Source organism: Vulpes lagopus, chromosome X (genome assembly GCF_018345385.1).
Source record: "Vulpes lagopus strain Blue_001 chromosome X, ASM1834538v1, whole genome shotgun sequence".
Lineage (NCBI taxonomy): Eukaryota > Metazoa > Chordata > Mammalia > Carnivora > Canidae > Vulpes > Vulpes lagopus.
The window spans coordinates 122,436,733-122,452,323 of record NC_054848.1 but is presented as its reverse complement, the minus strand read 5'-3'; the positions used below and the strand labels follow the sequence as shown (position 1 = coordinate 122,452,323).

General features: G+C 59.4%; 2 protein-coding genes across 2 annotated transcripts; both read left to right on the top strand.

The window, feature by feature from the left end:
* The first annotated feature begins 8,530 nt into the window (after positions 1-8,530).
* On the top strand, positions 8,531-9,163 carry LOC121483055 (histone H2A-Bbd type 2/3-like). Its single transcript, XM_041741265.1, has one exon. It carries the CDS (start codon positions 8,531-8,533, stop codon positions 9,161-9,163), a length of 633 nt encoding a protein of 210 aa, XP_041597199.1.
* Positions 9,164-11,356: 2,193 nt separating this feature from the next.
* LOC121483616 (40-kDa huntingtin-associated protein-like) lies at positions 11,357-12,819 on the top strand. Its single transcript, XM_041742314.1, has one exon. The coding sequence runs from the start codon at positions 11,372-11,374 to the stop codon at positions 12,671-12,673; it is 1,302 nt and encodes a 433-aa protein (XP_041598248.1). The 5' UTR covers positions 11,357-11,371; the 3' UTR covers positions 12,674-12,819.
* The last annotated feature ends 2,772 nt before the right edge of the window (positions 12,820-15,591 follow it).

The window sequence follows — 15,591 nt, the reverse complement described above, 5'->3', positions numbered from 1 at the left end:
GGTTGTGGAGAAAGGTGAGAGAGAATGGAGCATCAGGGGAACACACAAGGAGAACACTTCCCCCAAAACCATTGGCTGGGAAAAGGAGAGGGGCTAATTTCTGTGAGTTCTGAAACCAGCAGGGCTTAAAAACTAGCATTTTAAAGACAGGTGGGCTTGGCTGGGATAGAGCCTTGAGGGCACTGCCCTACTGCTGGAGAGAACACAGGCAAACAACCCTGGGAAAGATGGCATGGAAACAACCATCTGGGAACACCTGTGGCACAGAGAAGGTGACTATCTGTTCTTGGAGAGTATCCCTGGTCCCTGAGAGGTAGCATTCATAGAGACACCTCTCTGGGGACCTTTGTCAGCCAGCTGGTGCCATTTCCCTCCCCCATCCCTCAACAAAAACACAGAGCCACCTGCAGAGGGCAGCTTGGCCCTGACACTGGTTGCCTAGCCTGCTTGCTCCAGGTCCCACACCCCTGCACTCTGGCACAACAACCCTTCTCAGTCAAACCTGCCTCAGTCCCAGAGTGGTGAGACACTCCCCTAGAAAACCAGTGCAGGCCCCTGCCCACAACATGTCTCTAAAGCCTGGAGATTTATTTTTTTAAGATTTTATTTATTTATTCGAGAAACAGATAGAGAAAGAGGCAGAGACACAGGCAGAGGGAGAAGCAGGCTCCATGCCAGAAGCCCGACATGGGGCTCGATCCCGGGTCTCCAGGATCAGGCCCCGGGCCGAAGGTGGCGCTAAACTGCTGAGCCACTTGGGCTGCCCTAAAGCCTGGAGATTTAAAAGTCAGCAGGCTAGGCAGATAGAGCCCAAAAGGTATAGTGATGTTTCTGGAGAGAAGGCAGGCAAACAACCTGGAGGCAGACAGTGTGGAAAGAGCAATCTGAAAAACAACTGGCCCACATAGTGGTGGGGATTATTCACTCTTCTTGGAGTGCACCCCTGAGAGCAGTGGGCCCAGAGACCCCTCTCCAGGGACAAAGTTGCTGGCTGGTGCCATTGCCTTCCCCCACCCCTCAGCATAAACATGGAACCACCTTTGGTAAATAGCACAGTGCCTAACTGTGCTTTAGTAAATAGCACTGGCTGCCTAACATGCTTACACCAGGTCCCATACCCCTGTGATCTGCTGCTACTGCCCTTGTTAGTCAGGTTTGCCTCAATACCAGCATGGTGTCCCCTTCCCCAAAAGACCAGCAGAAACTCCCGCCCACACCATGTCTCCTGGTCAGAGGTTTCTGTAAGGCTTCAGTTCTGGTAGAAGTGGTATCAGGTCTCATTTAACAAGCGGACCAGAGCACCCCGAGTTAAAACTCACCACATTATGGCCAAGGCCCAAACACTACCCACTTCAGGCAAGGAGAGCCTCTGCAGACGACTAGCCTGAAGAACAGAGCAGCCAAAATGCAGCAGAATGCACACTACACACACCACAGACATTCCCTGAAGTGGCAGGCCCTGGACACTAAATGACTTATTCTTCATAAAGCCATCACTCTCAGGAACAGGAAACATAATAGGCTTATCTAACACAGGGAAAAAGACAGAGACTTAGAAAAAATCCCAGGACAGAGAAATTCATCCCAAATGAAACAAGATAGGTGATGCCACAGATCTCAGTGAAACAAAGGTAAGTAACATGCCTGATGGCGAATTTAAAGCAACAATCATAAGAACACTTGCTGAGCTTAAGAATGGAAGACTTCAGAGAGGCCTTACATCAGAGGTAAAAGAGTTTTAAAAAGACAATCAGAAATGAAAAATGCAAAAAAAAGAAATGAAAAATGCAATAACTGAGATTCAAAATACACTTGATGCAATGAACAGGAGCACGGAAGAAGCAGAGGAATACATAGGTGATATGGAAGATAAAATAATGGAAAATGATGAAGCTGAGAAAAGAAGCATTATGGAATACAAGAGTAGAATTACGGAACTCAGTAATTCATTCCATCAAACATAATAGCATTCATATTCTAGGAGATGCACAAGAAGGAGAGAAAAGGGAGCAGAACATTCATTTCAGGAAATAATAGCCAAAAACTTCCCTATTTGGGGAAGGAAACAGACATCTAGATCCAGGAAACACAGAAAATTTTCATAAAAATCAACAAAAGCAGGCAAATACCAAGGTCAATATTCTAGTTAAATTGAGAAAATCTAGTGATAAAGGAAAAATTTTAAAAGCAGCAGGCAAAAGAAGTCCTTCACTTACAAGGAAAAACCCATAAGACTCGTTGGAGATTTCTCAACAGAAAACTTGGCCGAGAGACAGTAGCATGTATATTCAAAGTGCTGAATGGGAAAAATCTGCAGCCAAGAATATTCTCTCTAGCAAGGCTAGAGATTTAGAGTAGAAGGAGAGATAGTTTCCCAGACAAAAACTAAAGGAGTTAGTGGCCACTAAACCAGCGCTGCAAGAAATATCACAGGAGACTCTCTTAGTGGGAAGGACAGACCAAATGTGTCAAAGACAAGAAAGGATCAGAGAAAATCTCCAGAAACAATGACAATACAAGTAATAAAATGGCAATAAATACATATCTATCAATAATTACCGTGAGTGTAAATGCACTACGTAAACAATCAAAAGATACAGAGTGTCTGAATGCATAAAAAGACCCATCTATATGCTGCCTACAAGACTCATTTTAGACATAAAGATACCTGCAGACTGAAAGCAAGGGGATGGAGAATGATTTATCGTGCTAACGGACGTGAAAGAAAGGTGGAGTAGCAGAACTTATACCACACAGAATACATCCTAAAGCAAAGACTGTAACAACAGATGAAGAAGGGGCTGTATCCTAATACAGGGGACTTTCCAACAAGAAGATCTAACAATTGTAAATATTGATGCCCCTAACTTGGAGGCACCCAAATATATGAAAGAATTAATAACAAACATAAAGGAACTCATTGATAATAATACAATCATAGTAGGGGACTTTTTAGCTCCCCACTGAGAGCAATGACCAGATCATCTGAACAGAAAACCAACAAGGAAACCATGGCTTTGAATGACACGCTGGACCAGATGGACCTCGCACATATATTCAGAGCATTCCACCCTAAAGCAGCAGAATACACATTCATTTCGAGTACACATGGGACATTCTCCAGAACAGATCACATACTGGGTCACAGAGAACGTCTCAACAAGTACAAAAATATTGGGGTCATACCGTGCCTGTTATCTGACCACAACACTGTGAAACTGGAAGTCAAACACAAGAAAAAAACTTGGGAAGACCACAAATACATGCAGGTCAAACAACATGGTACTAGGCAATGAATGGGTCAACTGAGAAATTAAAGAAGAAATTTTTAAAAATACGTGGAAACAAATGAAAATGAAAACAAAGTAATCTAAAACTTTTCAGATAGGGTAAAAGTGGTCCTAAGATGGAAGTATATTGCATTACAGGCCTACCTTAACAAGCAAGAAAAATCTCAAAGAAACAACCTAACACCTAAAGGAGCTAGAAAAAGAACAACAAATGAAGCGTAACACCAGCAGAAGAAGGTAAATAAGAGATTAGAACGGAAATAAATGATACGGAAACTAAAACAACAGTAGAAGAGATCAATGAAACAGGAGCTGGTTCTTTGAAAAAAAAAAGTAATACAATTGATAAACCCCTAGCCAGACTTAAAAAGAAAAGTCCCAAATAAATAAAATCACAAATGAGAGAGGAAAAATCACAACCAGCACCACAGAAATACAAACAATTCTAAGAGAATAGTATGAAAAATTATATGCCAACCCATTGGACAACCTGGAAGACATGGATAAATTACAAATAGAAACACATAACCTACCAAAACGGAAAAAAGAAGAAATAGAAAATTTGAACAGACTGATAACCAGCAAAGAATGTTAGTCAGTCATCCAAATCTCCAAACAAACGAAAGGCCAGGGCCAGATGGCTTTACAGGGGAATTCTTCCAAGCATAAAAAAAAAAAAGAGTTAATGCCTGTTGTTCTCAAACTATTGCAAAAAATAGAAATGGAAGGAAAACTTCCAAAGTCATTCTAAGAGGCCAGCGTTACCCTCAGTCCGAAGCCAGACAGACTCCACTAAAAACAGAATAGAGGCCAATATCCCTGGTGCACATGGATGCAGAGGTTCTCAACAGGATACCAGCAAATCAAATCCAACAGTACATTGAAAGAATCATTCACCAGGATCAAGTGGGATTTATTCCTGCTCCGCAAGGGTGGATCGATATTCACAGATCAATCAGTGGGATACACCACGTGCATAAAAGACAGGATAGCACCCATGGGATCCTCTCAATAGATGCAGAAAAGGGATTTGACAAAGCACAACATCCATTCTAGATAGAAACCCTCAACAAAGTAGGGATAGAGGGAACACACCCCATCATAATAAAGGCCATATACAGAAACCCGCAGCAAATCTCATCCTCGATGGGGAAAGACTGAGAGCTTTTCCTCTAATTTCAGGAATAAGGATGCCCACTCTCACCGCTGTTATTTAACATGGTGCTGGAAGTCCCAGCCTCAGCGGTCAGACAACAAAAAGAAATAAAAGGTACCCAAATCAGGAAGGAAGAAGTCGAAGTTTCAGTCATTGTAGAGGATGTGATGCTATATATAGAAAACCTGAGTTACCCCCCAAAATTGCTAGAATTGATAGACAAATTCAGTCAAGTCACGGAATACAAAATCAACATGCAGAAATCTGTTGTATGTCTATACACCAATAATGAAGCGGCAGAAGAGAAGTCAAGGAATAGATCTCATTTACAACTGCACCAAAAGCCATGAGATACCTAAGAATAAAGCTAACCATCGTTGGAAAGAACTGTACTGTAAAAACTAGAAAACACTTATCTAAAAAATTGAAGATGACACAAAGAAATGGAATAAATTCCATGCTCAGAGTTTGGAGGAACAGATATGATCAAAATAAAAAATATATTACCCCAAACAACTACACACTTAATGCAATTCCTGTCAAAACACCAACAGCATTTTTCACAGAAGTAGAAGAAAAAATAGTGAAATTTATATGAAACCACAAAAGAACCCGAATAGCCAAAGCAACCTTTTAAAGGAAAAGCAGGGGGCAGCCGGGGTGGCTCAGTGGTTTAGCGCCGCCTTCACCCCAGGGCGTGATCCTGGGGACCCAGGATCAGGTCCCACATTGGGCTCCCTGCGTGGAGCCTGCTTCTCCCTCTGCCTGGGTCTCTCCCTGTGTGTGTGTGTGTGTGATGAATAAATGAATAAAGTCTTAAGAAAAATAAAGCTAGAGGCATTACAATTCCGGACTTCAAGTAATATTATAACCTGTTGTGCTCAGGACAATAAACTGCTCGCACAAAGCAGACACATGGGTCAATGAAACAGGACAGAGAACCCAGAAACGGGCCTTGAATTCTATGGTCAGTCTTTGACCCAGCGGGAAAGCCCCCGGACGGAAAGCAAGAGACTCTGTTCCAGAAATGGTGTGGGGAAGAGCGGACAGCCTGTGCGGCAGATGGACCTGGGGCACTTTCTCACACAGAAAAAAAAATAAATTAAAATTAAATCATTCCTGAACCTCACTCGGGAGGCCCCGAATACGCGGGAAGCCCCCCCCCCCGTTTCAGGACCTGAACGTGTCGCATCGCCGAGTGCCCAGTCGCGCCCAGGCGACCGACAGGTCGCACCCCCCGCCGGGATGCCCCCACCCCCCGCCCTGCCCAGCCGGAGTGCAGGGGCCGCCTGGAGGGGCGCCCAGTGGGAGGGCCCCGCGGGTCCCGGCGCACCTGCAGCGCTCCCCCCTCGCCGACCGGCCGCTGCTGGCACCGCGGGGCGGCGCTGGGGACCCGGGGGCGCGACAGGCCCAGCTGGGGGGGAGGAGTGCAGCTGGGCACCCGCCTGCAGCCCGGGCTCGGGTCGGCAGCCCTGGGGGGGCGGGGGGAGCCCGCAGGCTCCACGGGGGTCCGGGTCAGCGGGCTGCACCTGCCCGAGCTCCCTGTCCCTCGGGCCCCGCCCTGCCCCTCCCTACACACGGGGGGCAGTGACCCCCAGGTGCCGCGGCACAGCCGGCGCAGGGGCTCGCGAGGCCGCACCGGGGGCAGCACGCGCGGGCCAGGGCCAGTGGGGCGGCGCGGCGGGAGCAGGGGGCCGAGCTCAGCGCGCTGCCCAGACAGCGGGTGTCGCCCTGCCGTCGGGCCCCCCATCCCGCGCCCGGAGGGGCCCCGGGGGCGTCGGAAACGCGGGCTCGGCCCGAGGCCCGCCCGACGACCTTCGCCGCCGCCGCGCACGTCGGCCCGCAGGTGCCCCTCGCCGCCAGGTGGGCCGCCGGGTGCGCAGCGGGGCGACCCCGGGGGGCTCTGCGCGCAGTGGGGGCGAGTCAGCCCTCGACGGATGAGCAGGACGATCCCCGCTCCCTCGGTGGGCCCATTCCTGCTCCCTGGGGGGACGGACCCCGATTCCTGTCCCTTGGTGGAGGGGCCCCGACTCCTGTCCCTTGGTAGAGGGGCCCCGATTCCTGCTCCCTCTGGGGGAGGGGCCCGATTCCTGCTGCCTTGGAGGAGGGACCCCGATTCCTGCTCCCTCGGGGGGAGGGACCCCGATTCCTGCTCCCTCGGTGGGCCCATTCCTGCTCCCTGGGGGGACGGACCCCGACTCCTGTCCCTTGGTGGAGGGGCCCCGACTCCTGTCCCTTTGTAGAGGGGCCCCGATTCCCGATCCCTCTGGGGGAGGGGCCCTATTCCTGCTGCCTTGGAGGAGGGACCCGGATTCCTGCTCCCTCGGGGGGAGGGACCCCAATTCCTGCGCCCTCGGGGGGCCCCGATTCCCGCTCCCTCGGAGAACAGCCCTCCTGAGAACATGGTGCCGAGGAACGCGGCGGGCGCACACGGCCACCTACTGGCCCCAGGGTGGCACCTGCAGCAGGTGTCTAGAGGACGCCAAGCGGCAGGGACGGGAACCGAGGAGCGGCCCCCCGGGGCAGGAGGGGGTGCAGGGGGCAGTGAGCGCGCGGCGGCCGGGCCGTCTGCGCGGGGTGGTGCCGCGTGTGCACCCGAGAGGGCCGACATGTCGGGGCGCACCTGGTGGCGCGCGAGCTCCTGCCTTCCGCGCGGCGCAGGGCCAGCGACTTCCCGCCGATTCTGGTGTGCGACGGCCGGGCCGGGCCAATGGGGACGCAGTGACCTCATCAGATCTGCGTGTCACCGCGTGCGCAGGGGGCGGGGAGGGGGTGTCGCTTTATAAGGACGGGGCCTCGTCGCCCGCTGCTCAGAGCTCGGGAGCAGCCGGCCCAGCGCGCCGCACGGCGGTGCACCCCGGCGCTCCTCTCTGCGCCCCGACGCCGATTCGGCAGCGCAGCCCGAGGCCCGCCTCTCCACAGCCCGAGGTCGGTCTCTTTCCTCCCTCGAGGGGAGGGGCCCCGATTCCTGCTCCCTGGGGGGTGGGGGGAAAAGGCCGTTATTCCTGCTCCCCGGGGGGGGGTGCCCCGATTCCTGCTCCGCGGGGGGAGGGGCCCCGATTTCTGCTCCCTGGGGGGTGGGAAGAGGCCGTTATTCCTGCTCCCTGGGGGGGTGCCTCGATTCCTGCTCCGTCGGGGGGAGGGACCCCAATTCCTGCTCCCTCGGGGGGCCCCGATTCCCGCTCCCTCGGAGAACAGCCCTCCTGAGAACATGGTGCCGAGGAACGCGGCGGGCGCACACGGCCACCTACTGGCCCCAGGGTGGCACCTGCAGCAGGTGTCTAGCGGACGCCAAGCGGCAGGGACGGGAACCGAGGAGCGGCCCCCCGGGGCAGGAGGGGGTGCAGGGGGCAGTGAGCGCGCGGCGGCCGGGCCGTCTGCGCGGGGTGGTGCCGCGTGTGCACCCGAGAGGGCCGACATGTTGGGGTGCACGTGGTGGCGCGCGAGCTCCTGCACGCTCGTCGCCCGTCGGTGACGCCCTATGCCGTCCGCGCGGCGCAGAGCCAGCGACTTCCCGCCAGCGGCTTTTCCGGCGGGCGAGGGCCGGGCCGGGCCAATGGGGACGCGGTGACCTCATCAGGCCTGCGTGTCACCACGTGCGCAGCGGCGCGGGGAGGGGGTGTGTCCCTCGGATACGGAGCGCGGCCTCACCCCCGCTGCTGAGGGCTCGGGAGCAGCCGGCCCAGCGCGCCGCACCGCGGTGCACCCCGGCGCTCCTCTCTGCGCCCCGACGCCGTTTCGCCAGCGCAGCCCGAGGTCGGTCTCTGCAGCCCGAGGTCGGACTGTCTGCAGCCCGAGGTCGGACTCTCTGCAGCCTGAGGTCGGACTCTCTGCAGCCCGAGGTCGGTCTCTCTACAGCCCGAGGTCGGTCTCTCCGCAGCCTGAGGTCGGACTCTCTGCAGCCCGAGGCCCGTCTCTCCGCAGCCCGAGGTCGGTCTCTCCGCAGCCCGAGGTCGGACTCTCTGCAGCCCGAGGTCGGCCTCTGCACCCCGAGGTCGGTCTCTCTGCAGCCTGAGGCCCGTCTGTCTGCAGCCCTTGCCCCATCTCTCTGCAGCCCGAGGCCGGTGTCTCTGTCCACAGCCCGATGTCTCCGCCCGAGGCCCGTGGCTCCGCGGCCCGACGCCGGACTGTCCGCAGCCCGGGGTCTCCGCAGCCTGAGGCCCGTGGCTCCGCGGCCCGACGCCGGACTGTCCGCAGCCCGGGGTCTCCGCAGCCCGAGGCCCGTGGCTCCGCGGCCCGACGCCCGACGGTCCGCAGCCCGGGGTCTCCGCAGCCCGAGGCCCGTGGCTCCGCGGCCCCACGCCCGACCGTCCGCAGCCGGGCCGCAGCCGGGCCGCAGCCCGAGGCCCCGCGCCGAGCGCCGCCGAGGCCCCGCACGCGCCTCCGGGGGAGCCGTGGAGGGCGGCCCGGCCGCCCGAGGTCATGCCGCTCGCGCAGCGCCCGCGCCGGCCTGGCCTTCTCCGTGTGCCAGGTGGAGCGCCTCCTGCGGGCCGGCGGCTACGCCAAGCGCCTGGGCGCGTCCGCCCCCATCTTCCTGGCGGCCGTCATCCAGTTCCTGACGGCCACCGTGCTGGGGCTGGCGGGCGACGAGGCCCGGCACAGGCGCACCGCGTACATCACCCCGGAGCTCGTGGACCGGGCGCTGCACAACCACGAGCTGCTCAGCGGCTTGTTCACGATGACCACCGTGTCCCAGGTGGCCCCGTGCCGGTACTAGCCGCCCCGGGCCGGGCACCAGCCGCCCCCGGCCCCTGATCCCCGCCCCCGCCCGGGGAGCCGCCGGGGGGGCTCGGTGACCCCCGCGTCCCCGCAATAAAAAGCGCAGAGACAACCAGCCGTGTGCGCCTCGCTCACTGGGTGCGGGACGCGCCTCGGGGGGAGGGCGGGGGGGGGGCGGGGGCGGGTCTGGGGGGAGGTTGGGGTTTGGGGTTGTGGGCGAGGTTGGGGTGGGGGTGCGGGGCTCGGGGATGACGGGGGGTTGGGGTGCCCTCGGCGGCGCACGATGGAGGTGCACGTTTGGGGGGGGTGGAGGATTTGGGGTGCGGCGTGGGGCGCGGGTTCGTGGGTGTGGTGCGGGGTTCGGTCGTGGGGTCCGGGGCAGTGTTGGGGTGCAGGGACGGGGGCTGTGGCGGGGTCCGGCTGGGGTGCAGGGGTGGTGGCGGGGTCCAGCTGGGGTGCGGGGACGGCTCGGAGTCCGCTATGACACCCAAGACCGGCTTCTCTCGGGGTCAGGGCAGGGGTGGCCGGGTTGGGGGTGACGGTGGAGCATAGAAGACCCCCCCCACCGCATGGGCCAGTCCCTAGGACGATGGCGCGTGTGGGGCTGGAGCTCAGGACCATGCCTGCGGCGTGGTGATGGGGTGAACGCTGGTGTCATAAGAACCTGGGTGCGGGATGGAGGGGGACACCCCTGCCGGCGCGGAGTGAATGGGGGACACACCTGCCGGCGCGGACTGCTTCGGGGACACCCCTGCCGGCGCGGACTGTTGCGGGGACACAGCTGCCGGCGTGGACTGTTGGGGGGACACCCTTGCCGGCGAGGAGTGAATGGGGGACACACCTGCTGGCGCGGACTGTTGGGGGGACACACCTGCCGGCGTGGACTGTTGGGGGGACACAGCTGCCGGCGCGGACTGTTGGGGGGACACAGCTGCCGGCGCGGAGTGAATGGGGGACACCCCTGCCGGCGCGGACTGTTGGGGGGACACAGCTGCCGGCGCGGAGTGAATGGGGGACACACCTACCGGCGTGGACTGTTAGGGGTACACAGCTGCCGGCGCGGACTGCTTCGGGGACACACCTGCCAGGCGCGGACTGTTGGGGGGACACACCTGCCGGCGTGGACTGTTGGGGGGACACATCTGCCGGCGCGGACTGTTGGGGGGACACAGCTGCCGGCGCGGAGTGAATGGGGGACACCCCTGCCGGCGCGGACTGTTGGGGGGACACAGCTGCCGGCGCGGACTGTTGGGGGGACACACCTGCCGGCGCGGACTGTTGGGGGGACACAGCTGCCGGCGCGGACTGTTGGGGGGACACACCTGCCGGCGCGGACTGTTGCGGGGACACACCTGCCGGCGCGGACTGTTGGGGGGACACACCTGCCGGCGCGGAGTGAATGGGGGACACCCCTGCCGGCGCGGACTGTTGGGGGGACACACCTGCCGGCGCGGACTGTTGGGGGACACACCTGCCGGCGCGGACTGTTGGGGGGACACACCTGCCGGCGCGGACTGTGCGGGGACACACCTGCCGGCGCGGACTGTTGGGGGACACCCCTGCCGGCGCGGACTGTTGGGGGGACACACCTGCCGGCGCGGACTGTTGGGGGGACACACCTGCCGGCGCGGAGTGAATGGGGGGACACACCTGCCGGCGCGGACTGATGGGGGGACACACCTGCCGGCGCGGACTGTTGGGGGGACACATCTGCCGGCGCGGACTGTTGGGGGGACACACCTGCCGGCGCGGACGTGATGGGGGGACACCCCTGCCGGCGCGGAGTGAATGGGGGACACCCCTGCCGGCGCGGACTGTTGGGGGGACACAGCTGCCGGCGCGGAGTGAATGGGGGACACCCCTGCCGGCGCGGACTGTTGGGGGGACACAGCTGCCGGCGCGGACTGTTGGGGGTACACAGCTGCCGGCGCGGACTGCTTCGGGGACACCCCTGCCGGCGCGGAGTGAATGGGGGACGCAGGAGCCGGCGCGGACTCGAGGGGACGGGGCTTTGACGGAAGGCTGGGGGGGCGGGGACCATCCTGCCACCGGCCAAGCGGCCTCGGGGCCACGCGGGCCGGCGCCGCGACGTCAGCTCGGGGCCGGGAGGGGCCGGGGTCGCGTCGGAAGGGCCACGGCCGCCCAGGCCCCGCGCCGGCCCGAGCGCTCGGTTCCGTGGGCCGGGACGGCGGGGCGCGGCGCACGCATGCGCGGGGCCGGCGGCGTGGGCACGTCGGGCGTGCGCGCGGGCGTCCGCGCGGGCGCGCGTGCGGGCAAGATGGCGGCGGCGGCGGCGGGCGGCCCGGGCGGCCCGGGCGGCGGCGGCGGCGGCGGCCCGGGCGGCGGCGGCGGCGGCGCGGGCCCGGGGCCCGAGGCCGGCGACTTCCTGGCCCGCTACCGGCAGGTGTCCAGCAAGCTGCGGAAGCGGTTCCTGCGGAAGCCGAACATGGCGGAGGCGGGCGAGCAGTTCGCGCAGCTGGGCCGGGAGCTGCGCGCGCAGGAGTGCCTGCCGTACGCCGCGTGGTGCCAGCTGGCCGTGGCGCGCTGCCAGCAGGCGCTGTTCCACGGGCCCGGGGAGGCGCTGGCGCTGACCGAGGCCGCGCGCCTCTTCCTGCGGCAGGAGCGCGACGCCCGCCAGCGCCTCGCCTGCCCCGCGGCCTACGGGGAGCCGCTGCAGGCCGCCGCCAGCGCGCTGGGCGCCGCCGTGCGCCTGCACCTGGAGCTGGGCCAGCCGGCCGCCGCCGCCGGCCTGTGCCTCGAGCTGGCCGCCGCCCTGCGCGACCTGGGCCAGCCGGCCGCCGCCGCCGGCCACTTCCAGCGCGCCGCGCAGCTGCACCTGCCGCAGCTGCCCCTGGCCGCGCTGCAGGCGCTGGGCGACGCCGCCTCCTGCCAGCTGCTGGCGCGCGACTACAGCGGCGCCCTGGCCGTCTTCACGCGCATGCAGCGCCTGGCGCGGGAGCACGGCAGCCCCCCGCTGCGGCAGCCGCCGCCCGCCCCGCCGCCGCCCGCCCCGCCGCTGCCCCTGGCCCCGCCGCCGGCGGCGTCCTCGTCCTCGTCGGCCCCGTCGGCCTCCTCGGCCTCGGCCCCGCTGGGCCCCGGCGCTGCCCCGGCCCTGCCCGCCGCCCTGCTGCCTGCCGGCGCCGCGCCCGCGCCCGCGCCCGCCGCGCTGGGCGCCTTCTCCGACGTGCTGGTCCGCTGCGAGGTGTCCCGCGTGCTGCTGCTGCTGCTGCTGCAGCCGCCGCCCGCCAAGCTGCTGCCCGAGCACGCCCACACGCTGGAGAAGTACTCCTGGGAGGCCTTCGACGGCCACGGGCCCGACGGCGGCGGCCAGCTTCCCGACGAGCTGTTCCTGCTGCTCCAGTCCCTGGTCATGGCCACCCACGAGAAGGACACGGAGGCCGTCAAGTCGCTGCAGGTGGACATGTGGCCGCTGCTCAGTGCGGAGCAGAACCACCTGCTGCACCTCGTTCTGCAGGAAGCCGTGTCCCCGTCGGGGCAGGGCGTCTGACCACTCGCGCGCGCCAGCGCCGAAGCCGCTTTCCGCCTCTGGCCCCGTGGCCTGCATCTGCCCCCGTGGCCTGCATCTGCCCCGCCGTTTGGCCGCGGGCCGGCGGGCGGCGGTGCCCATGGACGGACGGGCAGGGAGGGGCCCGGCGCTTGCACCTGCCTTGGTCCGCGCCCGCCCGCCTCCACCGGACGCTGCTGGACTGCAGGCTCCCGCATCCCACAGACCTCGCGCCGTCACTGGCGCGGCAACCACCCCAGCATCACGGGGTCAGCCTGCAGGACTGGGCTCTCTTCCCCAAGACTGGCCACGGGACACCGAGCGGCCCCTTTACCCCTGGCCTCTTGTTGCACCCAACTGCCCTGCGGGCCCCCACCCCCCCCCACCCCCCGTACACCTCTGTTGCAAGTTGGACGGTTGGATGTTGCACACGGCTCTCGGGCCCACTTTTTTTCCGTCGGGGATCTGCTTTAGCGCAGGCCGGTGTCTCTCCAGGTGCTCACCCCGGTTCTCCTTTGTTGCCCACGCCCCACGCGTACCCCTGGGGAGCACTAGATGGCACGGGCCCTCGGGGCTGCTGCCCTAAATCCACAATAAAGCCGTTCTGATGCCCCTCGCCTGCGGTTCGCCTTCCTCCATAACGCGGAATAGCTGCTCCGCCTGTCGGGAAGCAGCAAGGGGAAGAGCGGGTGGCTGCGCTTCGGGCCGCCTGTGCTCATTCACTTGCAGCGCTCCGTGCGCCTGCTGCTCGGGCTGTGCTGCGCACTCAGTCCACAGACAACCTTGGCCGCGTGGGCCTTCCTCGGCGCCAAGGCGAATGTGGCCCGCGCAAAGCAGGGGGCCACGTTCGACTGTCGAGGTGTCTGGCGTGCCTTGGAACTCACGGTTGTGGGCCTAGGTTCCATTCTCAGACGTGGGCCTGGGCCACGCCGTGACTTACTTGTCCTGGGCGTCTTCCCGCCACTCGTGGGTAACTGAGATGTGTTGAATCGGCGTGCTGCTGTCCTATTGCGCGGTCGTCGGCCTGCGAGACCGGGCCTTTCTTGCCCAAGAGGACAGCATCCTGTTTCAGAATCCTGCATTTTCAAGGCTTTTTGGTCCAAATGTCACGTGCAAACGTTACCAGCTGCGTGTTTGTACATTCCACTTGTCTTCAGGGGTTTGGGAGGGACAGTGAGAACTCTCCAGAATGTAATCTCCCTCTCAGTCCTTCTGCTTTCCGAAAATGCACCCTTTAGCCTGAGGCTGTGTACGGAACTGGTCTGGTGGGGTGAGGTTTAAGGACGAGGTTCGGCAGTTCTGTTGTGCCTTTAGTGTGTGTGTGTGTGTTGGGGGATGTGTAGGCGGTGGTCGCCGTGAGTTAAGCGCCTCTAAATGGGTGGGAGGTTAGGGTAGTCTTCATGCCTCCATTTCAACAATGGGGAAGCAGTCAGTAGGTAAGAAAATACAAAAGAGGCCCGTCAGACACAGACTCCGCCACCAGTCCTGCGCACTCACGTGGCTGCCTGGAAGGGTCTTTCGGAGCCCTAAAAGCCTAGTCTAACCTATTGCAAAAGTGTTAGGGTGTATCCTCCTTTGTAACTTAGCTTTTTCTGGTACAATCTTCTCAACCGGGAATGTAGGCCTGGGCAGCTTCCTTACCGTCTTAGGACAACAATGCTTAGGAGTTACGGAATGTGAATGGTGATAATATTTGGGTTTGGGTTTAAGAAAAAGCCTCCTTAGGCCTCTGGTCTAACTCCTTGCATTGAGGATATAGAGAGGTTACCAAAAACCCTGGTGTTAGGTATATGAGCAGCATTGGATTTCTCTAGAGATATAAATGAACAGAATCTTTGTATAATGTGTGTGCATACTTGTATATGTGCACATATACATACGTATTCATATGGACATTCCCAATTAGCCTCACCCTCATTTCCTATAGGCAACCACTGATCTTATTTTTCCCCACCATATATTAGTTTTGCTTATTCTAGAACTTCAAATAAATGGAATAAGATGTGCCTTTTATATCTAAAAATAGATTGATTTTAAGGTATTGGTTTACATGATTGTGAAGGGTTGAAAATCTCAAAATCTGCAGGATACGCCAGCAGTCTAGAGACCCAGAAAAGAGGTACGGATGGAGTTCAAAGGCAGTTTGCAGGCTTAATGGCTAAGTTCCCTCTTCTTCCTAGGGGGTTTCTATTAAGGCTTTTAATTGATTGAGGGAGAGCTATCAACAAATGGGGGCTGGTAATCCGCTTTACTCAAAGTCCACTGATTAAATGTCAAGCTCAAGTACAAAATAAGCTCACAGAAACATCAAAGGTAAATTTTGAGCAAATGTCAGGGTACAGTGGCCTGACCAATTTGACATATAAAATTAATGATCACAAGTACACCCTTTATCAACTTGGCACCCAGACCCATCTCCTTTAAAAATTCCTAGATTTGGGATCCCTGGGTGGCGCAGCGGTTTGGTGCCTGCCTTTGGCCCAGGGCGCGATCCTGGAGACCCGGGATCGAATCCCACGTCAGGCTCCCGGTGCATGGAGCCTGCTTCTCCCTCCGCCTGTGTCTCTGCCTCTCTCCCTCTCTCTCTGTGACTATCATAAATAAATAAAAAAATAAAAAAAAATTAAAAAAATTCCTAGATTTGTAATAAAGATAATGACAAAGTTCTACATAGACCTGACATGGTGCGACTATCCTGTGTACACCAAAACCACAATAACCCTTTTCCCATCATAGTATTTAAGTTTCAGGAAGTCAAGGAGAAGAGAAAATATTAAGGATCATACGTGCTTTAGTGGGAAAAGGGTTATTGTGCTTTTGACAAGTCTAAGTAGAAGCTACCAAAATGGAAAATTGAAATGTGCTCAACATCTCCCTCATTAGTTATTTGCAAACTAAAACCACAATGAGGTATCACTATA